This window comes from Macaca mulatta, chromosome 15 (genome assembly GCF_049350105.2).
Source record: "Macaca mulatta isolate MMU2019108-1 chromosome 15, T2T-MMU8v2.0, whole genome shotgun sequence".
Classification (NCBI taxonomy): domain Eukaryota; kingdom Metazoa; phylum Chordata; class Mammalia; order Primates; family Cercopithecidae; genus Macaca; species Macaca mulatta.
In genome coordinates, this window is record NC_133420.1 from 19155486 (window position 1) to 19182630 (window position 27145).

At 47.3% G+C, this 27145-nt stretch overlaps 2 protein-coding genes and 1 long non-coding RNA gene across 25 annotated transcripts in view; 1 reads left to right on the forward strand and 2 right to left on the reverse strand.

Annotated features, from left to right (window-relative positions):
- Positions 1-13659, reverse strand: part of GLE1 (GLE1 RNA export mediator) — a 39380-nt gene extending 25721 nt beyond the window's left edge. The window contains exons 1-3 of one of the 3 annotated variants that reach the window (XM_077965554.1): positions 13443-13616; positions 8869-9090; positions 2358-2468 (exon numbers count right to left, since the gene is read on the reverse strand). In XM_077965554.1, the coding sequence (XP_077821680.1) occupies positions 2358-2468; positions 8869-9090; positions 13443-13541 (432 nt within the window). In that variant the 5' untranslated portion in view covers positions 13542-13616. 3 annotated transcript variants of the gene reach the window in all.
- Positions 10073-13613, forward strand: LOC144335067 (uncharacterized). Its single transcript, XR_013405506.1, has 2 exons — positions 10073-10365; positions 10983-13613. It is a non-coding gene; the product is annotated as an uncharacterized LOC144335067 (long non-coding RNA).
- A 4042-nt stretch (positions 13660-17701) lies between the features above and the next one.
- The window catches only part of ODF2 (outer dense fiber of sperm tails 2), a 47410-nt gene continuing 37966 nt past the window's right edge, over positions 17702-27145 (reverse strand). For 16 of the 21 annotated variants that reach the window (XM_015116690.3, XM_028834763.2, XM_015116681.3 and 13 more), the window contains 7 exons: positions 26723-26833; positions 26454-26558; positions 24595-24753; positions 22795-22895; positions 20714-20876; positions 20156-20281; positions 17702-18600 (listed from right to left, as the gene is read on the reverse strand). In XM_015116690.3, coding sequence (XP_014972176.1) covers positions 18412-18600; positions 20156-20281; positions 20714-20876; positions 22795-22895; positions 24595-24753; positions 26454-26558; positions 26723-26833 — 954 coding nt within the window. In that variant the 3' untranslated portion in view covers positions 17702-18411. Of the gene's footprint in view, positions 18601-20155; positions 20282-20713; positions 20877-22794; positions 22896-24426; positions 24754-26453; positions 26559-26722; positions 26834-27145 lie in introns of those variants that run through there. The other 5 variants (XM_077967622.1, XM_015116694.3, XM_015116692.3 and 2 more) reach the window with 3 other exon arrangements.

Genomic DNA, 27145 nt, shown 5'->3' on the forward strand with positions numbered 1-27145 from the left:
AACAAAAAGACAAAAGGAAAATGAAAGTAAGAATCAGACATATAGAGGATTAATTTAGGCAATGGAGAGGTGAACTAATCAGGGGGAAAATTTCCAAAAATGCAGGAAATAAATCTTTGATATCTGCATATCTCTGATATGCAGAATTAGTCATTTCTCACCATCTCCATTGCTACCACCCTACTCTAAGCAACCACCATCTTTCACCCAGATAACAACAACATTCCAAATTTTTTTTTTTTTTTTTGAGATGGAGTCTTGCTCTGTCACCCAGGTTGGAGTGCAGTGGCCTGATCTCGGCTCACTGCAAGCTCCACCTCCAGGGTTCACGCCATTCTCCTTCCTCAGCCTCCCGAGTAGCTGGGACTACAGGGGCCTGCCACCACGCCAGGCTACTGTTTTGTATTTTTAATAGAGATGGGGTTTCACCATGTTAGCCAGGATGGTCTCGATCTCCTGACCTCATGATCTGCCCTCCTCGGCCTCCCAAAGTGCTGGGATTACAGGCGTGAGCCACCACGCCCAGCCCCAAATATTTTACCTATTTCTCTGTTTACTTCTGTCTCTCTCCGCCACAATATAAGCTCTATGTCTACAATGTTTCCTGCTTTATCTAGACCTAGAACAGCATCTAGCACATAGGTGCTCAGCAAATATTTATTGACTCAATGACCAATGAGCAAGATGCTAGAAGACTTTCATTTTCTTTTTCTTTTTTTTTTTTTTTTTTTTGAGATAAACTATTGCTCTGTTGCCCAGGCTGGAGTGCAGTGGCACAATTTTGGCTCATTGCCACCTCTGCCTCTCGGGTTCAAGCAATTCTCCTGCCTCAGCCTCCCGAGTAGCTGGGATTATAGGCATGCACCACCGTGTCTGGCTAATTTTTGTATTTTTAGTAGAGATGGGGTTTCGCCACGTTGGCCAGGCCAGTCTCGCCCTCCCAAAGTGCTGGGATTACGGGCATGAGCCACCGCGCCTGGCCAAGACTTTCATTTTCTAAATTCCTGTACTCTGAAACATTTTTACAAAATCATGTATTGCTTTCCTAATTAAAAAAAATAATACAGGCTGGGCGCAGTGGCTTATGCCTGTAATCCCAACACTTTGGGAGGCCAAGGTGGGTGGATCACCTGAGGTCAAGTGTTCGAGATCATCCTGGCCAACATGGTGAAACCCCATCTCTACTAAAAAATACAAAAATTAGCCAGGCGTGGTGGTGGACGCCTATAATCTCAGCTACTTGGGAAGCTCAGGCAGAATTGCTGGAACCCAGGAGGTGGAGGTGGTAGTGAGTCGAGATCACACCACTGCACTCCAACCCGGGTCGACAAGAGCGAGACGCTGTCTCAAAAAAACAAAAACAAAAAACAGGCTGGGCATGGTGGCTCTCACCTGTAATACCAGCACTTTGGGAAACCAAAGCAGGTGGATCACAGAGGTCAGGAGATTGAGACCATCCTGGCTAACATGGTGAAACCCCGTCTCTACTAAAAATACAAAAAATTAGCTGGGCGTGGTAGTGGGAGCCCGTAGTCCCAGCTACTCAGGAGGCCGAGGCAGGAGAATGGCATGAACCTGGGAGGCGGAGCTTGCAGCGAGCTGAGATTGCGCTGCTGCACTCCAGCCTGAGCAACAGAGCAAGACTCCGTCTCAAAAAAAAAAAAAACAAAAACAGAAACAAAAACATAATCAAATAAATTAATTAAAATAGTGCTGCTATTTTTTCAAGAGGCTAAGGTCCTGACTGGGCACAGTGGCTCATGCCTGTAATCCCAGCACTTTGGGAGGCTGAGGCGGGTGGATCACCTGAGGTCAGAAGTTTGAGATCAGCCTGACCAACATAGTGAAACCCCGTTTCTAGTAAATACAAAATAAAGTGGTTGGGTGTGGTGGCGCAAGCCTGTAATCCTAGCTACTTGGGAGGCTGAGTCAGGAGAATAGCCTGAACCTGGGAGGCAGAGGTTGCAGTGAGCCAAGATTGTACCACTGGAGTCTAGCCTGGGCAACAAGAGCAAAAATTCCATGTCAAAAAAAAGAAAAAAAAAGCTAAAGTCCCATCTTCTCAGTATAAGCTTATCTAACAACCCCAGACCATTTCCAAATTTTGGAGAAGTAAATGGAAGCCAGAAAAGGCTAAATAATTTTCCCAAAGTCACATATAAAATAAAACAACCAGGATCTGAAAGCAGACTTGACTTCAGAGCACTCACTCCTGACCTCTACATTACACTACCCCCCGAACTAAACAGTAGGTGGGAAGGGTGAGTAGCATACAGTGCACATTCCTATGCCCTGAGGAACTGCAGCTAAATGTGGCTCGCAGGATCAAGCCTGCCTTCCTTCACGGGTTCACTTACTGCTCCTTTCATTCTGTGTGCCAGTTCGTACATTCGGATGCAGCCTTCCACTTTGATCCCCCGTGAGGATTGAAGTACCATAGATTCTGTGTGCTGGGACTCATCTTTGCCCTATATGAGTAGAAAATGGAAAAATAATTAAGTTTTTAATATGGTAAGCTTTAATAAGTTTTTAATTGGTGTTATCTCTTCTAGACAAAGACCACATCCCAACTTATGAACAACCACCAATAACAACAGCAAAAAAAAAAATTTAGGTCAGAGCCAGTGTGCTTTTCATGGATGACACTGACTTTGTTCTAATTGTTTTCTTTAACAAATTGATGTTTGCTACTTTGGGTGATTTTTTGGGTTTTTCTATGTTTTTCTGCCTGCTTATTTGTTTTACTCTGCACAGAAAATGTTTCCCCTTTCTTCGGATCAGTGTCCATTTGTCCTGGGATGGTTTGGATGGAATATCCCCAACCCACATCCCTAAGCTTCCACCCTCCTGGCTTCAGGAGAAAGCTGGCTATCAAAGTACTCTATCCTCAGGACGGGCGCGGTGGCCCACGCCTGTAATCCCAGTACTTTGGGAGGCAGAGGTGGGCAGATCACAAGGTCAGGAGTTTGAGACCATCCTGACAAACATGGTGAAACCCCGTCTTTACTAAAAAGACAAAAAGTAGCCGGGCGGGGTGGCAGGTGCCTATAATCCCAACTACTAAGGAGGCTGAGGCAGGAGAATCCCTTGAACCCAGGAGACAGAGGTTGCCTCAGCCTCCCGAGTAGCTGGGACTGCAGGCGCCCGCCACCATGCCCGGCTAATTTTTTATATTTTTAGTAGAGATGGTGTTTCACCATGTTAGCCAGGATGGTCTTGATCTCTTGACCTCGTGATCCACCCGCCTTGGCCTCCCAAAGTGCTGGGATTACAGGCGTGAGCCACCATGCCCCGCCTTCTTTTTTTTTTTTTTTTTTTTTTGAGACAGGGTCTTACTCTATCACCCCTGCTAGAGAATACAGTGGCGCTACCTAGGCTCACTGCAACCACAACCTTCCAGGCTCAAGGATCCTCCCACCTCAGCCTTCTGAGTAGCTGGGACTGTAGGCATGAGCCACCATGTTCAGGTAATTTTTTTGTAGAAATGGGGTTTCCCCATGTTGCCCAGGCTGGTCTCGAATGCTGGAGCTCAAGTGTTCCACCTGCCTTGGCCTTCCAAAGTGCTGGGATTTCACACCCAGCTTTTTTATTTTCATTAACATATCTGACATGGATATCTCTGAACTTTTCTGATGAAGCTATATGGGAATGCTAACCTAAGAATATGTTGAGTCCAGAGCTACCAGCAGCCATCTTGCCACCTAGTCTATCTTAACAATGAAACCAATAATTGAGAAATGGAGAGGCAAAGCCCTGAGTTTAGGTTATTAGATTGAGTCAAAAATAACATCAATCCTATGTGGGGGAGATGTTTGAAAAATAATAATAAATAATGTCAAGCAGAAACATGCAGAATGTAGATTTTCCCAGATCTAAGTGATTCCAAACGCACTGCTAGACTTCCTAGTTATATGAATTAAAACTTCCCTTAGTCCCTTAAGCCAAACTGGGTTTTCTAATGTAAATACCAAAAATTCCTAAATAATGTGACAATCCATTACATAAAACCATTTAAGAATTTATTAGGCCAGGCGCAGTGGCTCCAAAAATTACGGAATTTTATACGTGAAAATGACCTCAGGCTGGGCACGGTGGCTCATGCCTGTAATCCCAGCATGTTGGAAGGCCAAGGCGGGTGGATCACCTGTGGTCAGGAGTTTGAGACTAGCCTGGCCAACATGGTGAAACCCTGTCTCTATTAAAAATACAAAATTAGCCAGGCATGGTGGCGCATGCCTGTAATCCCAGCTACTCAAGAGGCTGAGGCAGGAGAATCATTTGAACCCGGGTTGCAGTGAGTCAAGATCGCGCCATTGCACTCCAGCCTGGGCGACAAAAGCAAAACTCCGTATCAAAAAAATAAAGACCTCAGCAATTTGGCCCAGAATGAGATTTACAGATAAAGAAACTGAAGTCCACTGATCCTGCCAGTATTGTAGCATGCCCTCAGATTAGAATCTGCTGCCAACAAGCTGCTCATGAAAATACTTTTTTTTTTTTTTTTGAGATGGAGTTTCACTCTGTCGCCCAGGCTGGAGTGCAGTGGCGCGATCTTGGCTCACTGCAAGCTCCGCCTCCCGGGTTTACGCCATTCTCCTGCCTCAGCCTCCTGAGTAGCTGGGACTACAGGCGCCCGCCACCTTGCCCAGCTAGTTTTTTGTTTTTTTTTAGTAGAGACGGGGTTTCACCGTGTTCGCCAGGATGGTCTCAATCTCCTGACCTCGTGATCTGCCCCTCTCGGCCTCCCAAAGTGCTGGGATTACAGGCTTGAGCCACTGCGCCCAGCTGAAAATACTTTTTTAAAAATCTTAATTTTTAAATAATTGATATTCACAGAAAGTTGCAAAAATACATACAAGAGGCTCCTATGCACTTTTCACCCAGTTTCCCTCAATAGTAACGTCTTTCATAAATACAATAAAGTAACAAAACCAGTAAATTGATATTGGTACAATCCACAGAGCTTATTCAGATTTCACCAGTTTTAAAGGCATTCATTTGTTTTTATGTACAGTTCTATGTAATTTCATAACACATAGATTCATGTAAACACCACCACACTCAAGATACAAAGCTGTTCTATCACCACCAACCCCCCCATGTCACACCTATCATTATAGTCACACCACTTCCTCCCCCATCCCTTATCTCTAAGCTATTCTCCTTCTCTATAGTTCTGCTAATTCAGGAATGTTAAAGAAATAAATCTTCACCTAGGCTGGGCAGGTGGCTCACGCCTGTAATCCCAGCACTTTGGGAGGCTGAGGCGGGCAGATCACCTGAGGTCAGGAGTTCAAGACCAGCTTTGCCAACATGGTGAAACCCCGTCTCTACTAAAAGTACAAAAATTAGCCGGGCATGGTGGCAGGCGCCTATAATCCCAGCCACTCAGGAGGCTGAGGCAGGAGAATCACTTGAACCCGGGAGGCAGAGGTTGCAATGAGCCGAGTTCGCGCCATTGCATTCCAGCCTGGGGGACAAGAGCGAGACTTCGTCTCAAAAATAAATAAATAATAAATAAATAAATAAATAAATAAATAAATCTTTACCCAGCCCTAGATTCTGGTTATGTTTTAGTTCTAAAAAGCTTACAGTTTTTTTTTTACATTTAAGTCCACGATCACTTTGAGTTAATTTTTATATAAGATATGACATCTAGGCCGGGCGCGGTGGCTCAAGCCTGTAATCCCAGCACTTTGGGAGGCCGAGACGGGCGGATCACGAGGTCAGGAGATCGAGACCATCCTGGCTAACACCGTGAAACCCCGTCTCTACTAAAAATACAAAAAACTAGCCGGGCGAGGTGGCGGGCGCCTGTAGTCCCAGCTACTCCAGAGGCTGAGGCAGGAGAATGGCCTAAACCCGGGAGGCGGAGCTTGCAGTGAGCTGAGATCCGGCCACTGCACTCCAGCCCGGGCTACAGAGCAAGACTCCGTCTCTGGCCGGGCACAGTGGCTCAAGCCTGTAATCCCAGCACTTTGGGAGGCCGAGACGGGCGGATCATGAGGTCAGGAGATCGAGACCATCCTGGCTGACACGGTGAAACCCCGTCTCTACTAAAAAATACAAAAAACTAGCCAGGCGAGGTGGCGGGCACCTGTAGTCCCAGATACTCGGGAGGCTGAGGCAGGAGAATGGCGTGAACCCGGGATGTGGAGCTTGCAGTGAGCCGAGATCTGGCCACTGCACTCCAGCCTGGGCGGCAGAGCGAGACTCCGTCTCAAAAAAAAAAAAAAAAAAAAAAAAAAGATATGACATCTAGGTGGAGGTTCATTTTATTCCCTAAGATGTTCAGTTGCTAAAAATACATATTTTAAAGTACCTAGACCTTTTCTGGCAATAACAACAACAACAAAATAAATATGTGTGTATATATACATATATATAAATATATATATACAAATATATATAAATATAAAAATATATATATACAAATATATATATATATATATTTTTTTTTTGAGACTGAATCTTGCTCTGTTACCCAGGCTGGAGTGCAATGGCATGATCTCAGCTCACTGCAACCTCTGTCTCTCGGGTTCAAGCAATTCTAATGCCTCAGTCTCCCAAGTAGCTGGGATTACAGGCGTGCCCCATGATGCTGGGCTAATTTTGTACTTTTAGTAGAAACGGGGTTTCACCATGGTCAAGCTAGTCTCGAACTACTGACTTCAAGTGATCCACCTGCCTCAGCCTCCCAAAGTGTTGGGATTACAGGTGTGAGCCACCACACCTGGCCACAAAGAATATTTTTTAAAGACTAATATTTTAAAAGATGAATTACTAGATAGAAAAATATACACTTTCTATGTAAAAACAAACAAACAAATAAACAAAAAACTGGCCAGGCACAGTGGCTCACAACTGTAATCCCAGCACTTTGGGAGGCTGAGGTGGGCGGATCACCTGAGGTCAGTAGTTTGAGACCAGCCTGGACAACATGGCAAAACCCTGTCTCTACTAAAAATACAAAAATTAGCCAGGCGTGGTGGCACACACCTGTAATCCCAGCTACTCGGCAGGCTGAGGCAAAAGAATCGCTTGAACCCGGGAGGCAAAGGTTGCAGTAAGCCGAGACCATGCCACTGTACTTGAGCCTGGGTGACAGAGCTAGATTCCATCTTTAAAAAAAAAAAAAAAAAAAAAAAAAGAGGCCAGGCGTGGTGGTTCATACCTGTAATCCCAGCACTTTGGGGGGCTGAGGCGGGTGGATCATGAGGTCAGGAGTTCGAAACCAGTCTGACCCACGTGGTGAAACCCCATCTCTATTAAAAATACAAAAATTAGCCAGGCGTAGTAGCACCTGTAATCCCAGCTACTCAGGAGGCTGAGGCAGGAGAATTGCTTGAACCCGGGAGGTGGAGATTGCGGTGAGCCGAGATGGCGCCACTGCACTCCAGCCTGGGTGACAGAGCGAGACTCTGTCTCAAATAAAAAAAAAAAGGCTGGGTGTGGTGGCTCATGCCTGTAATCCCAGCACTTTGGGAGGCCCAGGTGGGCGGATCACAAGGTCAGGAGTTTGAGACTAGCCAGGCCAATATGGTGAAACACCATATCTACTAACAATACAAACATTAGCCAGGCATGATAGCAGGTGCCTGTAATCCCAGCCACTCAGGAGGCTGAGGCAGGAGAATCGCTTGAAGCCAGGAGGTGGAGGTTGCAGTGAGCTGAGATTGCGTCACTGCACTCCAGCCGTGGGACAGAGCAAGACTTTGTCTCAAAAAAAAGAAAAAAAGGAAAAAGAAAATAGCGAAGTATGGTGGTATCCAGTCCCAGCTATTTGGGAGGCTGAGATAGAAGGGTGGATTAAGCCTGGGAGGTGGAGGCTGCAGTGAGCCATGTTCATGCCACTGCACTCCATCCTGGGTGACAGAGACAGACCTCAGCTCAAAAAAAAAGGGGGGCGGTGAAGAGGAAGACATGTTCACATATATTTGTATATACACAAATTATCTCTATATAAAAAAATAATTTTAAAAAACCTCCAAAATTTAACTTTTTTTTTTGAGGTAGGGACTCACTCTGTTGCCTAGGCTGGAGTACAACGGCTTGGTCACAGCTCACTATAGTCTCAAACTCCTAGGCTCAAGCGATCCTCCCATCTCAACGTCCTAAGTAGCTAGGACTACAAGCTCGAGCCACCATGCCTAGCAAATTTTTAAGTTTTTTGGAGAGACAAGGTCTCACTATGTTGCCCTGGCTGGTCTTGAACTCCTGGGCTCAAGCAATCCTCTTGTCTTGGCCTTCCAAAGCACTGGAATTATGGACATGAGCCACTGTGTTGGGTTCCATTTAACTTTTTTTTTTTTTGAGTTTAAGAGTGGAGGTTTAATAGGCAAGATTAAGAGAAAGGAAAACAGTTCTCTCTCTAGTGAGAGAGAGGGGACTTCTGAGAGGAAATGGCCCCAGTTCAGCATTTTTAAGTGGGAGAAATAACAAAAAAACAAAGGCAGGGACAAAACAGAACCAGGAATAGTATAAAATCTCCTATAGAACCAATCAGAGAAGACATGTAAACTTTAAGAGCAGGTATACATTTCACTGTAAGCCTTCTTCCAGCAGATAACACAAAAAGGGAGACCATATCAGTTAAACAGATGCAGCGTTCATCAGAAAAAAAAAAGAATCCAATTGCTCATGAAATTAGTTATACTATTCTGGGTACTAAGAATAGAGGGGATTTTTCTCCCTCTGGGACTGTCTAAAGAGAACACTGAATGATGCTGTCAACATGGTCTCTACAAACAGCTACAACAATGAGTAATCATTATTTTCCCCAGGGCATGGGCACCGTCATATGACAATATTAAACATTTTGACTTTGCAGCCACCATGTCTTTTGTCTTAAGCTGATCACAACCTTACCTTGGTTCCATCTGGTGTTGCAGGGGAGGCTGGGGAAAAGGCGGAGCTTGTGTCAGGAGATTTGGGAACAAACGAGGGTTGGTCTAGGGCTGAAGCCGACGCAGAGGATGGCAAAGTCTCAGAAACAGGTTGGTTCTCCTGCATATGGGGTAGGACGTGCTCTACCACCCATCCAGAATAAGAAGATAGCTTGGGAAGAGACATACATTCTTCTAAAACATCCTAGAGAGGAGAAGAGGGTTAAGCTCAACTTGCACGTCAACTGATCTCAGTATAATCCACTACATGCCTTACTGAACATCTAAGAAGGCCTAAATAAATAAACATCAAAGACCCAAAGCAATGTTTTAACAATCAGATGAAAAGAAAGTACAGTGGTTTCTTGATAATGACCTTGACTACTATCCTTCTAATGAAAATCAGACTAAATAACTTGTTAACTACAGAAAAAGGGACAATGCACAGATTGCCATTAAAGTGTACGTGAAAACAATCTAAAGCACTGAACAGAACACAAGAGGAATTCTGAAGTAAGCTACTGTATACACAATCAGTAGAATGTCAGTCACTTAATAATGGGGGTAAGTTCTGAGAAACATGGTGTTGGGTGATCTTGTCATTGTGCGAACATGGTAAAGCATACTTACACAAACGTAGATGTACATATTTTTTCATTTTTGAAATTAATTACTTTTGAGACAGGGTCTCACTGTTACCCAGGCTGGAGTGCAGTGACCCAATTATGGCTCCCTGTAGCCTGACCTCCTGGGCTCAAGCTATCCTCCCACCTCGACCAGTCTCCCCAGCAGCTGAGAGTACAGGCATGCGCTAATATATTCAGCTAATTATTTTTTCATTTTTTGTAGAGATGGAGTCTTGGTATATTGCCCAGGCTGGTCTTTTTTTTTTTTTTGAGATGGAGTTTCACTCCTGTTGCTCAGGCTGGAGTGCAATGGCACGATCGTGGCTCACCGCAACCTCCGCCTCCCCTGCCTCCCAGGTTCAAGTGATTCTCCTGCCTCAGCCTCCCGAGTAGCTGGGATTACAGACACACGCCACCATGCCTGGCTAATTTTGTACTTTTAGAAGATACAGGGTTTTTCCATGTTGGTCAGGCTGGTCTCGAACTCTTGACCTCAGGAAATCCGCCTGCCTCGGCCTCCCAAAGTACTGGGATTACAGGCGTGAGCCACCCTGCGCCCAGCCTTTTTTTTTTTTTTTTTTTTTTTGAGATGGAGTCTTGCTCTTTCACCCAGGCTGGAGTGCAGTGGCACGATCTCAGCTCATTGCCACCTCCACTGCCCAGGTTCAAGCAATTCTCCTGTTTCAGCCTCCCGAGCAGTTGGGATTACTAGCACCCACCACCACACCCAGCTAATTTTTGTATTATTACAAAAATTAGAGACGGGGTTTCATCACATTGGCCAGGCTGGTCTCGAACTCCTGACCTCAGGTGATCCGCCCACCTCAGCCTCCCAAAGTGCTGGGATTACAGGCGTGAGCTACCACGCCCAGCCATTCTTTTTTCTTTTTTTTTTTTTTTTTTTTGAGACAGGGTCTCATTCTGTTTCCCAGGCTGGAGTGCAGTGGCACGATCACAGATCATGCAGCCTCAAATTTCATGCTCAGGTAATACTCCCACCTCAGCCTCTCAAGGAGCAGGGACTATAGGCACCCACCACCACACCTGGTTTTTTTTTTTTTTTTTGAGATGGAGTTTCGCTCTTGTTGCCCAGGCTGGAGTGCAACGGTGCAATCTCGGCTCATCGCAACCTCCGCCTCCCAGGTTCAAGCGATTCTCCTATCTCAGCCTCCCAAGTAGCTGGGATTACAGGCATGCGCTACCATGCCCAGCTAATTTTGTATTTTTAGTAGAGACGGGGTTTCTCCATGTTGGTCAGGCTGGTCACCAACTCCTGACCTCAGGTGATCCGCCCTCCTCGGCCTCCCAAAGTGCTGGGATTACAGGCATGAGCCACCACACCCGGCACACCTGGTTAATTTTTTTGTATTTTTTGTAGTGGTGAGGTTTCTCCACGTTGCCCAGGCTGGTCTCGAACTTCTGGGCTCAAGTGATCTGCCCACCTTGGCTTACCAAAGTGCTGGGACTGCAGGTTTGAGACACCAAGCCTGGCCCAGCTTGAACTGGCCTCAAGTAATCGTCCCGCCTCAGCCTCCCAAAGTGTTGGGATTATGGGCATGAGTCACCACACCCAGCCTAATAATTTTTTTAAAAATGGAAATAGATATGGATATGTGTGTATACATCCTTAGTAGTAATAATGATCATATCTAGTACCAGATCTTGGTTTGTAAATATAATTTTAAATCAAAGGAAACCAGGGGTCTCTGCAGAAAAGGTAAGTTCCAGAGTTGGAGGTAGAAAAATATAAGATGAGCCTGGAACATCTTTGTATGAGAAAATAAGTACTGATTACGTATGATATAATAAATAAATGAAAAAACCAGAGTAGTTGGGAGATTGCTACAACGAGCTAAAGTAAACTGATTGAGCAAATAAGTAAACATATTGAGAATAACAGAAGCCAAACTTCTCACTGCTAGGTAACATATTTACAAAGATGGATGGGGTAAGATTAGATAGAAAGAAATGTGAAGTGCTGGGTTGGAAATGGCATTTATCAGTATGAAGTCATGGTTTTATAATATATATGTACACACAAATAGTTATAGATAATACATAAATGTGTATGTGGTGATATGTGTACATATTTAGAGATGTATTATTTCCTAGCTCTATCTACTGAGAAGGCCTAGAAGCAATGGTACCCAATCAAGAATCTCAACATACTAAACTCCCAGAACTTGGTCTGTAAATACAGCACCACCCTCCACTTCAAAAGAATCAGCCTCTTTGGAGAAATAGCTGATTCCAGGGTTGAGACAGGGAAACTTGCACCTGGGACACCTTTTTGTGCCAAAAAGTAAAGAAATGTCAATGAAAGATGGAAACATGTCAAAGGAACACAGAAGCCAACTTAATGAGTCGCCCAGTAGCCAAATCTGGGACATTTTTCTTTTTAATTCTTATGAATACATAATCGTTGTACATATTTACAACGTTACTTTTTTTTTTTGAGACACAGTCTCACTCTGTTGCCCAGGCTTGAGTGCAGCAGCACAATCTCGGCTCACTGCAATCTCTGCCTCCCGGGTTCAAGCAATTCTCATGCCTCAGTCTCTGGAGTAGCTGGGATTACAGGCATGCACCACCATGCTCGGCTAATTTTTTTATTTTCAGTAGAGATGGGGTTTCACCATGTTGGCTAGGCTGGTCTCGAACTCTTGACCTCAAGTGATCCATCCCCCTCGGCCTCCCAAAGTGCTAGAATTACGGGCCTGAGCCACCACGCCCAGCCTTGCCTGTGATATTTTGATACAAGCTTACAAAATCTGGGATATTTAAAATAAAATAAATAATAAAAGTAATGGATTACAACTCACTGAATAAAACAGAAATCCATGAGTCCATACCAATATAACTAAACAACAGAGAAAAGAAAGCATCTCCTGACGGTGGAACGCCAACTAACAAATGCAGAAGGAGTAGTGGATATAAAGAAACAGGATCTGGCAACGTCATAGAGGTGATCGATTCATGTGGAAAACATCAATGAATGCTAAAGCCATGGAGGATGAAGGTTTGCCCAGAAAAAGGATACTGGTGTAATCTCCACAATACTTACCAACAATTACTAAGGGAAAAATGACGAATTTAAACGGAAAGACCAGGCAGATAACAACGTAACCAGGTGATCAAGATTAGCATCACCAGTGTTGGGATGGGTTGACATCTGTGTGCCTCCTGAGAAAGCCATGGCATCATTTCTGTAGTATTCCTGCCAAGACTGCTTAACCTTGGTCTGGTGGTTTGAAAGCACCTATGCTGGCAGTCAACCTACAGAATGTAAGGTCTGTATTTTTTAAAACTGTCAACAACATAAAAGACAGGAGAATATTTTAGGATTGTTTCCCAAGAAGTCTGAGGATGCAGAACAACGTCTTATCTGTAGCTAACTAGCAGCGACTCGGGAATGGGAGCTCTGCCTTAACTCTCCGCATCCCTCCACTTCTAGTGTAGAGCTTTGCAAATACTAGGTACAGTGACCACGCCCCCATTCACTTTCCAGGTCTGCCAAATCAATCTAGAAATTTGGTTATTTCACTGGCAGCAACGGATTAGGTCGTGTCAATCGTTCGTCGCAAAATCTAGAGCTCCCAGCACATGAGACACGCAGTAAGTTAACTGAGCCTGGGCCAAGATTGCTTTGACAACAGCAGAGCGGAGAAGGCGCCCAACTGGCGGAGGGTAGCAATGAAGCCTTCAGAGCGCGGGGCACCTGTGAAGTCAGGGGAGCTCCCCGAAACGCTAAAATAGGCTGGAGAGGACAGAAACCCCAGGACAGAAGGATGTACACACAGAAGTCAAGAAATAAATGCAGGTTATTAGGCTGCACGGGTTCCCGGAAGCAGAACGTGCCAAGGGCTAGGGAGGAGAAGGGTTCGGTCGCGAGCGGCCGGAAGGGCCTACGTCCTCCGAGGCCACCGCTCACCTCGCCCCGCAGCAGCCAGTCGCGGTAGTAGCAAAGGCGACCTTTGTCGGAACTGCGTAGAGCCTGCAAGGTCTCCCAGCAGCGACCCTCAGACGGCATGGTAGGATCCGGGGCAGCTTCTCTGAGGCGCCGCTTCTGACCAAACAAGCCCTCGAATCAGCCGCCGGGAAGGCCGCTCAGGCTTCCGCTTCCGGGGCGCAAGCGCAACACAGCCCCGCCCCTAACGGCTGCGTGCCCCGCCTCCGGCAACGCTCCCGCCCTCCCGCCAGTGCGCCTGCGCGCAGGAATTGCCTGTGACTGCAAGTTCTGCGGAGGTAAGCACCAGCTCCCAATCCCCGGGGCTGCAGAAAATTGGTATGTGCCTTGAGAATGTGCAGAAACTGGAATCCTCTTACACTGGTCATGGGAATGTAAAATGAAGCACCTGCTGTGGAAGACAGTCTGGCAGTTCCTCAAAAGGTTAAACAATTACCATTTGACCCAGCAATTCTCCTAGGTAAATATATGTATAAAAAAATACACCAAAGAAATGAAACCTATGCATATACAAAAACTTGTCCATGAATGTTCACAAGCAGTGTTATTCATAATAGCCAAAAAGTGAAAGCAACCCAAATGTCCATCCATTGGTGAATGGATAAATAAAATACAGTACTATGTGTGCAGTTCCCGAGTTCCCCGCTTTCTGTGCACTGACCAAGTATCAGAGTGCCTTGATCGCCCTGTGACCCAGCCAGTTGCAAGTTTTTTCCTGCAGACTTGCAACCAAATACGGGCCTTGCATATCCCCAGGCACTAATAAGGATATCTAAGTTGTTGCCCAAAACGCTGAAACTGACCCGCCTTTAGCCAAATTCCATAAACCCTCATATAAACTCCACACCCTGACCCCTCGCTGGGGATGTACCTAGGTGAAACACCTCTTCTCTCTCGCTATCCGTCGCAAGAATTGCTGCAGCCCACTCTGTAAGTTTCCCTAATAAATGTTTTGGGTTTAGTGCTCCTTTTTTGAGACAGAGTCTTGCTTTGTCCCCCAGGCTGGAGTAGTGGCTCCATCTCGGCTCACTGCAAGCTCCGCCTCCTGGGTTCAAGCGATTCTCCTGCCTCAGCTTCCCGTGTAGCTGGGACTACAGGCGCCTGCCACCACGCCCAGCTAATTTTTGTATTTTTAGCAGAGATGGGGTTTCACCACGTTGGTCAGGCTGGTGTCAAACTCCTGACCTCAGCTGATCCACCCACCTCGACCTCCCAAAGCACCGGGATTACAGGCATGAGCCACTGCGCCAGGCCATAGTGCTTCTTTGGAGTCCCAACCAGCCCTGTTTGGCAGGAGGAAACACTATCTACATAATGGAATGTTATTTGGCCATAAAAATAAAGTACTGATGGTACACTGAAACATCAATCTTGAAAGCATTATGCTGAGATGAGCCAGTCATGAATGGTCACGTTAGACAATTCCATTTATGTGAAATGTCCAGAAGAGACAAATCTATAGAGCCAGAGAAGCTTTATGACTAGTTGCCAGGGGCTGCGGGAGGGGAATGGGGACTGACTGCTAATGGGTATGGGGTTTCTTTTTGGGAGTGATGAAATTGGTTGGCTGGGCGCGGTGGCTCACAACTGTAATCCCAGCACTTTGGAAGGCCCAGGCAGGCGGATCACCTGAGGTCATGAGTTTGAGACGAGCCTGGGCAACATGGCAAAACCCTGTCTCTACAAAAAATACAAAAATTAGCCGGGCACAGTGCCATGCACCTATAGTCCCAGAGGCTGATGCAGGAGGATCCCTTGAACCTGGGAGGCAGAGGCTGCAGTGAGCCGAGATGGTGCCACTGCACTGCAGCCTGGGTGACGGAGTGAGACTCCATTTCGAAAAAAGAAAAAACTAGGTCTAGAATTAGATAATGGTGATGGCTGCACAACTTGGTGAATATACCACAAACCACTGAATTATATATACACTTTATCTTTTCGAGACAGAATCTCGCCACGTTGCCCAGGCAAGAGTGCAGTGGCATGATCTTGGATCACTGCAACCTCCACTTCCTGGGTTCAAGTGATTCTCCTGCTTCAGCCTCTCAAGTAGCTGGGACTACAGGCGTCCACCACCACTCCCGGCTAGTTTTTGTATTTTTAGTAGAGACAGGGTTTCACCATGTTGGCCAGGCTGGTCTCAAACTCCTGACCTCAGGTGATCCACCCACCTCGGCCTCCCAAAGTGCTGGGATTACAGGTGTGAGTGACCATGCTTAGCCTATATATACACTTTAAAAGGGTGAACTCTAGGCCAGGTATAGTGGCTGATGCTCATAATCCCAGCAGTTTGGGAGGCCAAGGTAGGATTACTTGAGCCCAGGAGTCTGAGACCAACCTGGGCAACATGATGAGACCTGCCTCTACCAAAAAAAAATCAAAAATTAGCCAGGCATGGTGGTGTGCACCTGTGGTCCCAGCTACTCAGAAGGCTGAGGCAGGAGGATCCCTTAAACTCAGGAGGTTGAGGCTGTAGTGAGCCATGATTATGCCACTGCACCAGCTTGGATGACAGAGGGAGACCCTGTTTCAGAAAAATAAAAGGAGTGAATTTTATGTGAATTATATCTCAATAAAAATAGAATGAGTCACAGTTGTCCAGAGATGGCTCTAACCGGGACCCCAGACTTTCTGACCCTTCCATTGTCCACCACCTCGTGAGATCTCAGTTTGAGATAGGAAAGATTCTCTCTGGAGTATGAGCAATGTGAACATTTTTCATTTTCTGAGTTTTTTAAAATTCCCTGGACTTCTTGTAATAAAAATATTTTAAAAAGAAAAATTGTTGGAAGAGTCCCAGCAAGGGACTCCAAGAGAGGTGTTGCTCACACCAGAGTTACAGAGCAGTGCCCTGCACTGGGGTTTTCTTTAGTTTGGCAAAAATAATAATGAGTTATACAGATATATATACATGTTGGTGGAAGTCTGTCAATTGTCCTTTCTTGGGAAGGCCTTTCACCTATTGTAAGTTCATGTCCATTTACGTTAAGAGTGTGAAAATGAGCTTGGTTTTTTGGCAATGGTAGCTAGAACTACCTTTGTTGGAAAATCTGAAAGCTGGAAACTATAAATATCCTCAAAATTTGGTGGAGAAAAGAGATTTCTGGTCTTTGAAATCCAGATGCCTAGGTGGGTTCAAGAACACAGAGAAGGCTGGGTGCAGTGGCTCACACCTCTAATCCCAGCACTTTGGGGGGCCAAAGTGAAACGTTCGCTTGAGCCCAGGAATTCAAGACCAACCTGGGCAATGTGGTGACATCTGTCTCTACAAAAAATAGTAAAATTAGTTGGGCATGGTGGCATACACTTGTGCTCTCAGCTACTGTGGAGACTGAGGTGGGAGGATTGCTTGAGCTAGGGAAGTCAAGGCTGCAGTGAGCCATGTTCCCGCTATTGCACTCAGTGTGGGTGACAGAGACCCTGTCTCCAGAAGAAAAAAGAACACAGAAGAAATTCTCTAGAGTTGAGTTAGAGTGGCTGAGAGGTGAGAAGACTGGACCAGCCAGGCTAATACTAGCTAGAATCAGAAGGGCAGAGGTTAGCACGGTACGAACAAAAATGGTGAACAAAAATGGCCCAGATTCTTATTCAGAAACCAATTCACATTTTAAAAACATATACTGGGCCGGGTGCGGTGGCTCAAGCCTGTAATCCCAGCACTTTGGGAGGCCGAGATGGGCGGATCACGAGGTCAGGAGATCGAGAGACGATCCCGGCTAACACGGTGAAACCCCGTCTCTACTAAAAAATACAAAAAAATAGCCGGGCGAGGTGGCGGGCGCCTGTAGTCCCAGCTACTCGGGAGGCTGAGGCAGGAGAATGGCGTAAACCCGGGAGGCGGAGCTTGCAGTGAGCTGAGATCCGGCCACTGCACTCCAGCCTGGGTGACAGAGCAAGACTCCGTCTCAAAAAAAAAAAAAAAAAATATATATATATATATACATATATATATACTGTACACTATCCCATCCTCTTCCTAACAGCTGAAGTGATCTACCCTAAAACACCAAGCGATCCTTCTTACAGTTTGTTCCCTCCTGACAGTTCACTGATTATAATGTGAAAGCACCAACCTGAGCTAAAATGAAATGAAAGCCCGATGTTTCAGGCACCAAGTACTTTAAAAATGTCTGCTGGCTCTCATGCAGCATTTTACTTAATCATTTTTTAGACGAGGGATGAGGAGTGGTTGGGTAAAGGAAATCATCAAATGGAGCCTTAAATAACTGATTATAAAAGCTTTTTGCAAAATCACACAAATATTTCAAGAATAAATGCATTCTGGAGATACAAACCAGGCAAAAAGAAACAAAAATCAATGAAACTGGCATTACACTTGTAAAAGGCCAAATAGACACAAGCCCTCGAGGGTCTATTTTGAAGTGCTTGGGGGCAAGTGGCCTCAAAGAAACTTGGGAGTGAGAGGTTTGCACTGAGCTTGGGAAGGGAGCCTTGGGAAAACACCACACTTGTGAAATCAGGAAAAAAAAAAAAAAAGCAAGTGATGGTGCTCACAGCCCAGGACGACCTCCTGCTGGTTTAGGTCAGAGAAAACCTGAGAGAGAGATTCCTAAAACAATGAGGGTTGTAAGGGGACTGGTGGAAAAAATCCAGTGGAAATATTTTCTCAGGAAAGAGGGGAGCAAAGTCATGGTAAGTTAAAATCTGGTACCCTAATGCAGTAGTAAACTTAAGGCCTGTTGAGGAAATTTTAAAACTTCCATCAGGTGACTGTATCAGGGAGGAGAAAACCAAGTGCTTCCTGCTTCACCTTCTGCTGCTTCTGGGACTTTTCTAGAGCTAGTACCTAAGGACAAGACCCTGAACCCATTTTATCACTGGGAGAGGAAAACCACCAGGCTTCTCAGCTATGGCTTGGCAACTCCGGAGTTCCCGCGGCTTCCGTCAGGGCTCCAGGCCCTGATAGGTGGCCTCAGGCAGGAGGAGATCGGGAGCGGATGGGAGAGCTGGTCAGGAAGGTGGTATAGGGACCATCCCCAAACACGTTGGCGTATGATGATTTGAGGAACTGGACGTAGTTCTGCATGCTGCGGTTGGTGCTCTCGGACTGCTCCAGGCGATCTTTCAGGTCTTGCAGCCGGCTCTGGTAGCGGCGATCCGCCTATGAGGAGAAACACAGCATGGGTCTGCTGTGCAGTGTCCAAAATAGAAGTCCATGGAGACATAGGGACTTTCTTAGGAGTTGCCAGGGGGTTGGGGGAGGCGAGTGCAGAGTGACTTCTAATGGGTATGGGGTTTCTTTCTGAAAATATTTTTTTTTTTTTTTTTTTTTGAGACGGAGTCTCGCTATGTCGCCCAGGGTGAAGTGCAGTGGCCGGATCTCAGCTCACTGCAAGCTCCGCCTCCCGGGTTCCCGCCATTCTCCTGCCTCAGCCTCCCGAGTAGCCGGGACTACAGGCGCCCACCACCTCGCCCGGCTAGTTTTTTGTATTTTTTAGTAGAGACGGGGTTTCACCGTGTTAGCCAGGATGGTCTCGAACTCCTGACCTCGTGATCCGCCCGTCTCGGCCTCCCAAAGTGCTGGGATTACAGGCTTGAGCCACCGCGCCCGGCCTCTTTCTAAAAATATTCTAAGGCCAGACACAGTGCCTCATGCCTATAATACCAACACTTCGGGAGGCCAGGACAGAATCATCACCTGAGCCTGGGAGTTCAAGACCAGCATGGGGCCGGGTGTGGTGGCTCACGCCTGTAATCCCAGCACTTGGGGAGGCCAAGATGGGCAGATCACAAGGTCAGGAGATCGAGACCATCCTGGCTAACACGGTGAAACCCCATCTCTACTAAAAATACAAAAAATTAGCCGGGCGTGGTGGCAGGCGCCTGTAGTCCCAGCTACTCGGGAGGCTGAGGCAGGAGAATGGCGTGAACCCAGGAGGCGGAGTTTGCAGTGAGCCGAGATCGTGCCATGGCACTGCCACTGCACTCCAGCCTGGGTGAGAGCGAGACTCCATCTCAAAAAAAAAAAAAAAAAAGACCAGCACATGGGCAACATAGTGAAACTCTATCTCTACAAAAAATATAAAAATTAGCTGGGTGTGATGGTGTGTGCCTATAGTCCTACCTACTCAGGAGGCTGGGGTGGGAGGACTGCTTGATCCCAGAAGTTTGGAGCTGCAGTGAGCTATGACAGCACCACTGCACTCTAGCCTGGGTGACAGAGTGAAACTCGATCTAAAAAAAAGAAAAGAGTCTGGGTGCAGTGGTTCATGCCTGTAATCCCAGCACTTTGGGAGGCCAAGGTGGGCAGATCATTTGAGATTACGAGTTGAAGACCAGCCTGGCCAACATGGCGAAACCCCATCTCTACTAAAAATACACACAAAAAAGTAGCCAGGGATGGTGGCACATGCTTATAATCCCGGCTACTCGGGAGTCTGAGGGTGGGGTGGGGATCATATGAACCAAGGAGGTGCAGGTTGCAGTGAGCCGAGATCGTACCACTGCACTCCAGCCTGCATGACACATGGAGACTCTGTCTCTAAATAAATAAATATCTACCCAGGATATCCTGACGGGATAGGAAAGTGATTGGAGAAAAATGAAACCATGTCATATTCACAAAAACAGTAACAACAAAACACCTTGGCCCACAGGCCCCACAGAAGCTAGCTTTCCTGCCCACTCTCCTAGCCCGGCCCACCAGCCTGACTCACATCGTCACGGCTCCGTCGCAGCTGGCTCAGTTCAGTTTTGGTTCTGCTCAGCTGAGTCTCAAGGTCCAGGATTTTGTTCTGGGCTGCTCGCTCCTTGGACAGCGCGTGCTCCTTGGTTTGTTCCACCTGCACATTCAAAGGCCCAGACGTGAGGCTGGTTTACTGGACATGGGGAACACTTGGCAAAGAGAAGGCTGGGCCCTTCCCACTATCTGGTCTCGCAGACAGCACTTGCACATCATTGTGGACTGTGTTCTCTAGAATGTTGGGGCAGGAACTAACTACAGGGACTATGCCTGCCACCCAGCTTTGCCTGCCCTTTCCCAATGCTCCAGGAGTCACCACCTAAGATGTGGTAAGCCTATGTGAGGCTCAAGAGGGTAGTGAGTAAATGAGCAATCATCAGATATCAAGCACTGAGCCCTCTACAGTGAAAATGTGATCCTTACAACTAATTCATGAAGCGGGTACAACTGTATGCCCATTTTTCAGATGGCTGAGAGGTTAGGTGATTTGTCCAAGGTCACAGAGCTAGTCACTCATGAAATCGGGACTGACCTGCCTCCTCGCATCTTCAATGGCGCTCTCCAACTGCCTTGCCAGGGTCCCACATTCGCGTGTTTTCTCCTCCAGCCGCAGCTGAGACTGGTGGATTGCCTCCTCCCTCTTGGCAATCACCTGTAGGAACTCGATATTCTGGGCACTGGTCGCCTCCAGTTTCCTAAGTGGAAGCACTCAGTCAGATCCTGGGCATACCCCAACCTGTCATGTTCCACCCCGCCAGGGGGCTGCCAGCCTCTCCTGGACTGGGGATCTCATCATGCCAAGAATCTCCAAGGAGCCACAGGAATAAGCCAAAGAAATCTGCAGATCAGCAAGGTGGCCAAAGAACCGTGCAGCTGGAGCAACTGGTTAGAGAACAGAGTGAAGGGTGGGAACGCAAGCAGAGACTGACCGTGGACTGTGTTAAGTGTGGATAGCATCACATGGAACACAGCAACTTGCAGCTCAGAAAAATGGCACCGCTATTATCCCCACTTTAGAGATGAAGAGACCGAGCCTCAGAGAGGGGAATTCATTGGCCTGAATTCAGCACAGCTGGCAAGTCTGTAACCAAAACCCAAGCCCTCAACTTCTGCTGTTCACTGCTGCCTCCCACAGCAAAGGGACTTCAGCTATACCTATGTGATCAGCCATAGGGCAGCTGTGGCCATCCTGATATACACACACTGTCCTCAGTGCACTTCCAGGATGCCTTCCAATTTAAGGAGCTCTGCAGGGCCTGCAGGATCTAGCTGCATTTCCAAGGCCGGGAGGGCAGAGCAGAGGTGGAGCCTGGAAGGAGCCCACTTGGTTGTAGCCTCTTTGCAAGTGCACTGGCCCCCTGGGGCACTTAGGGCCTCCTAGACCTCAGGCACCTCCACCTCTGAAACTAAGGCTGGGACCAGGGCTGGGGGACTCTTGCTCACCTCTTACAGATGCTCATATAAGCTCTCAAGGAAGACAGTCACGGGTCTAAGTCATGCTTTGCCAGGTACCAACAGTGTGATGCTGGGAAAGTCGCTTAACTCCTCCCCAAGCTCAGTTTCCTCATATTTAAAACTGGGATAATACCAGCTAACTAATAACATATGCTAAACTATACTGAGCGCTCCTCTATGCCAGGTAACATGCTAGGATCTTTACCAGGATTGTATCATTGAAGACTCACACTACCACCATGAAAAGATTATTATCAGCCAGGTGTGGTGGCTCCCGCCTGTACTCCCAGCACTCTAGGAGGCCTAGATGGGTGGATCGCTTGAGCCCAGCAGTTCAGGAGCAGCCTGGGCAACACGGCAAAACCCCTTCTCTACAAAAAATACAAAAATTAGCCAGGTGTGGTGGCGTACGTCTGTAGTCCTAGCTACTTGGGAGGTTGTGGCAGGAGAATCGCTTGAGCCAAGGAGGTCGAGGTTGCAGTGAGCTGAGATTGCACCACTGCACTGGAGCCTGGGTGACAGAGTGAGATGATTGATTGATTGATTGATTGATTGATTGATAGACAGATAGATATAGATAAATTAACTCTACCTTGATCCTTTCCTCAAAAAGAGGAAATTGAGCTTCAAAGGAATTAAATGATTTGCTCAAGATCACAATGACGGTAAGTGGCAGAGCTGGGCCCCAAGGCCAGGGCTTCTGATTCCCAAAGCTGTACCCTTCACCTCTGACTGCCTCCAACAATCCGTAAATAACAGAGAAGGGTCAGATCAGAAAGGTCTTTGGAAGGGTGACTGGCAAGAAAGGGCAGAAAAGAGTGGGGAAGTGGCCCCACCACAGTATACTGGCTGCTGCATTCAAACTGGGCCCTGCTGGCATGCTTGGACCAGGCATGCCTTTTGGGACAGGTGGTGCCTACAGGTGGGCTGATCCTGATCACGCTGTCATGGAGTGTCTCCCCAGGCTGAGAGGCCCCCTTGCTCTCTCCCACAATGCTTACCACTGAAAAGGAAGCAGCTTTTCCTCTGAGGTCTGCCTAGTACCTTCCAGGGCCTTGAGTCCCTCAAACACTTCCGCACACTAAGCAAAAAACAGCTAAGTGGCTGAAAGTCTCAGGTCCTAGGAAGAGGACAGAGATGGGACCAAGTGCCTCTAACCTCTCCAGTTCATCCACCTTCAGACTCAGCTGTTTATTTTCCTTCTGGGAAGCCTGATGTTTCTCTCTCGCCATCTCCAGCTTGTCCCCCTGGTGTTCGATCTAAAATGACAGGAACACAGACTGGTTTACAAAGGAATTTCCCGCTAGAGCCCTCCCCTCTCCCTATGACCTGTTGTCCACACCCAGGAAAGGGGCACAGTGCCCTCAGCAGGCGTCCAAGTCTCAATGCACAACCTAGAGGAGAAAGGACAGCAGGGATAGGTTAGGCCCAACTCCAAAGACAAAAGGCTGTCCCCACAGTGGGAGAAACCAGGTTTGATGCTAAAGAATGACAAAGATGCTTTCTTGATCAGGGGAGGCCACTCAGAGAGGCCCAGCTAGGATCCAGGAAAGACATGAGAAGGCAGAAACAGCTGACAGGGCTAACTGGCCCATACAAACCAACCAGAGAGCTTTACCTGTTATGTTGCTGGTACTATTGATCTCAACCTCCTCTTAACTGGGGACAAGTGCAGGCAAGACCACAGGAAATCTGTCAATCCTTTTGAGTTGGCAAGTTTGAGAATGTACCCAGACCCAGAGGACTGCTTTATGCAGAAGCCTCAGCTATCAGGGCTAAAAGGCCTGGAGAATGCTCAGGTTCAACGGAGAAGGCAGGCACTGTAAGGTTACAGTACTGAGAACATGGGGTTGGGAACCGGACAGAGCTGGCTGGGTTCCAATCCCTGCTTACTAAGTACTAGCTCTGTGATGGTAGGGAATTACTTCTCTCTATGCCTTGGGCTGCTTTCTGTAAAATGGGGGAAATAACACATGCACCTCACAAAGTTCCTGATGGAATTAAATGAGAGAATGCAGGAACACAGAAGAGGTGCTCAAAAAATGGTAGCTCCTTTTCTAATTATCACAAGTACACATGTCAGGAGAGGGGAAGGGCCAGCTGGGCACGGTGGCTCACACCTGTAATCCTAGTACTTTGGGAGGCTGAGGCGGGCGGATCACGAGATCAGGAGATGGAGACCATCCTGGCTAACACGGTGAAACCCCGTCTCTACTAAAATTACAAAAAATTAGCTGGGCGTTGTGGCGGGCGCCTGTAGTCCCAGCTACTCGGGAGGCTAAGGCAGGAGAATGGCGTGAACCTGGGAGGCGGAGCGTGCAGTAAGCCGAGATCGCGCCACTGCACTCCAGCCTAGGCGACAGAGCGATACTCCGTCTCAAAAAAAAAAAAAAAAGTGTGGGGAAGGGGCCTTGCCCAAGGTCATGCTGCAAATGGGTGGTATATAAGTTCTTGGACACTGTAGGCAGTAGGCATGGTTCTAGTAACCCAGAAACAGACTGCTTCTGGGAGAAAGAGACTGCTTGCTTCTTTCAGGACAGAATCTCAGGCAGTGAATGTTAAGAGTCAGGAGAAGCAGCTGAAGCAAGAGCAAGAGAAAAAGAAATTCTACAGCTCGGTGTCTGCTGGCACCTCCCAGCTGTGGGTGTGGAGCTGAGGACAGCAGCAGAGCATACAGGCAGAGGCAGGCAGAGGCAGCAGTCTTGGGTGGGGGCAACAGCAGGAGGGCCCAGTGACTCCACGCAAGTGACGGCTCCTATAACTACAATCACTTTGTGCAAACACATGGCATTTGGCACACCAGACTTTTATTTCACAGCACTGATGATAGCTCACTCCTTTTAAAAAGCGGCAGCCAAGAAAAAGGAAGTAGTCCTCCCTTGGGGGGCGTGCAGCTCATCTTGGTATGCGGGCCCCTGCTCGGGTCAGTTCGTGGGACCCTTTCTGCCAGTCCCTTACCCGGCTGCGCAGGTCTGATATGATGGCTGTGAGGTCGATGTTCTTCCGCTCATAGCCCTGCAGTTGGTCTTGGCACTCAGCCAGCTTCGCCTCCGTGATCTTCAGGATGTCAGGGAGCTGCTGCAGGTCAGCCAGCTGAGACTGGAACTGCCTTCGTGCCTGAAGCAGGAAGGAAAGACCCACAGTTGGGAAAGGCCTGGCTCCTAGTGGAGCCAGGCAGAGTCCTTTAGAGTTAGGGCAGGGCTGACACAGTCCCCAGTGGAGGATCCTGCAAAATCCACAGCAGAAGTGTGGCCTACACTCCCTGCTGGCCACTGAGCAGGTAGCTTGCCATTCACTTAGTTATCCAATAACAATGGCAACCACACAGTAAACACCAAGACCCAGGCATTGCACCAGGGGCTCTGCACACTTGCTCATTTAATTCAGACAATCTGTAAAACAGGTGATGCTGTCCTCATATAAGGATAGTAAGGATCAAGAGAGCTAAGTCATTTGCCCAAGGTCATTCAGCTACAAACTGGTAAACCCAGGATTAAAGTCTAGTCTAACTCCAAGCCAAGCACAGTGGCTCACGCCTGTAATCTCAGCACTCTGGAAAGCCAAGGGGGGGCAGATCATTTGAGGTCAGGAGTTTGACACCACGCTGGCCAACATGGAGAAACCCCGTCTCTACTAAAAATATAAAAATTAGCTGGGAGTGGTGGCATATGCCTGTAGTCCCAGCTACTTGGGACACTGAAGCAGGAGAATCGCTTGAACCTGGGAAGTGGAGGTTGCAGTGAGCTGAGATCATGCCATTGCACTCCAGCCTGGGCCACTGCACTCCAGCCTGGGTGACACAGCAAGACTCAGTCTCAAAAAAAAAAAAAAATTTAAAAAGTCTAGTCTAACTCTAAAGCCCCTAGGAAAGCAGTCACAATGCTACAGGTCAGAGGGAAAGGTGAGAAATATCTGGTCTCAGTCCATCCTTGTACTTAACATGGAGACTGAGGATCAGAGAGGAGCTTGACTTGCTCCTCTCTGATTATGAAACAAATTAGTGGCTGAGCCTGGACTCAGCCCAAGGTAACCACTAAGATAATCCCCCTGCTCCAATCAGCCAAACCATTTGCAGAAGAATAAGGCTTTTTGGGAAGAGGATGGGAGACATATATTCTGGTTGGTACAAAATAAAGACACCATGTAGAACGAAATAGGCATGCCAAAGACCTGGCATAACTGTAGATTTCTGTCTACTTGGATGCTCCAAGCAGGAATTTTTTTTTTTTTTTTGAGACAGAATTTTACTTCTGTTGCCCAGGCTGGAGTGCAATGGCACGATCTCGGCTCACTGCATCCTCCGCCTCCCGGGTGCAAGCGATTCTCCTGCCTCAGTCTCCCAAGTAGTTGGGATTACAGGCATGTGCCACCATGCTCAGCTAATTTTGGTATTTTAGTAGAGACAGGGTGTTTCGCCATGTTGGTCAGGCTGGTTTTGAACTCCTGACCTCAGTTGACCTGCCTGCCTCAGTCTCCCAAAGTGCTGGGATTACAGGTGTGAGCCACTGCGCCCGGCCAGGAGGGTTTTTGTTGTTGTTATTGTTTTAAGGAAATTGAAAAGGAGATAGAAGAAAAACAAGAGGAAAAAAAAAAAAAAAAGACAAAGCAGCAGCATGAGAGAGAGAAGAGAGGAGACAAGAAAGAGACAGAGGAGAGAGAGACACGGGTAGAGTAGATCAGTCCACCAATGAGAAAATGAGCTCATCTTTGTTGCCCAAATCAGGTAGGGTCAAAGGCAAACGAGAGGAACACACTCACAGTCATTGAGTTAGATACGGAATTGGGTAGGAGAAGAAAGCAAGGAAGGAAAGCAGTACCGCCTCAATCTCTTTGTTCATCTCATCTTTAAGGATCTTGTTCTCTTTGTCACAGCGTTCTAGCTGGGCAGCTACTTCATCAGCCTCCAATCTGGTCTTCATCACCTAAGGACCAACAACACGGTGGTTCATCTTAGGCAGAGCCACGTTTTGGTGAAAACCATCTTCCATACCCAACCCTTCCTGGGATTGGCCTGGTAGGGAGCCCCCAGTCTGATGGGGGCAGGGTGGGCACTGCTTGGAAGGGCCAGGGCCCCAGTGAGGCCTACCTGACTCTTATAGTTGTCAATCATCCCCTCATAGTTCTTCACTGAGGCCTTCAGCTGCTGGACCTCGAGGTGTGCCTGGTTGAGCTTGTCCTCCATTGGAGCAAAGCTGGCCTAGAAGGGATGGCTCATGAGTAACCCACAGGAAGGTTCTGCAACAGGTGGACCTCCTACCCTCAACTCTATCCAAGGAACCAGCAAAGGAAAGGCCCCCTACTCTAACCCACAAAGCACTTTGCCTGAGAGAAGCACCGAGAAACAGGTAAGACTCCTAATGTTACCACCTCAGGTGAATAGAGATGCAAATAAATTACTTCTGTTTTTTCTTATTCCAAAAGCAATATATAATAATTAAAGAAAATGGAGATAAAACCAATACACACTAATCCTAATGCTTAATGACTTGGGATATAGCTTTACATCTAT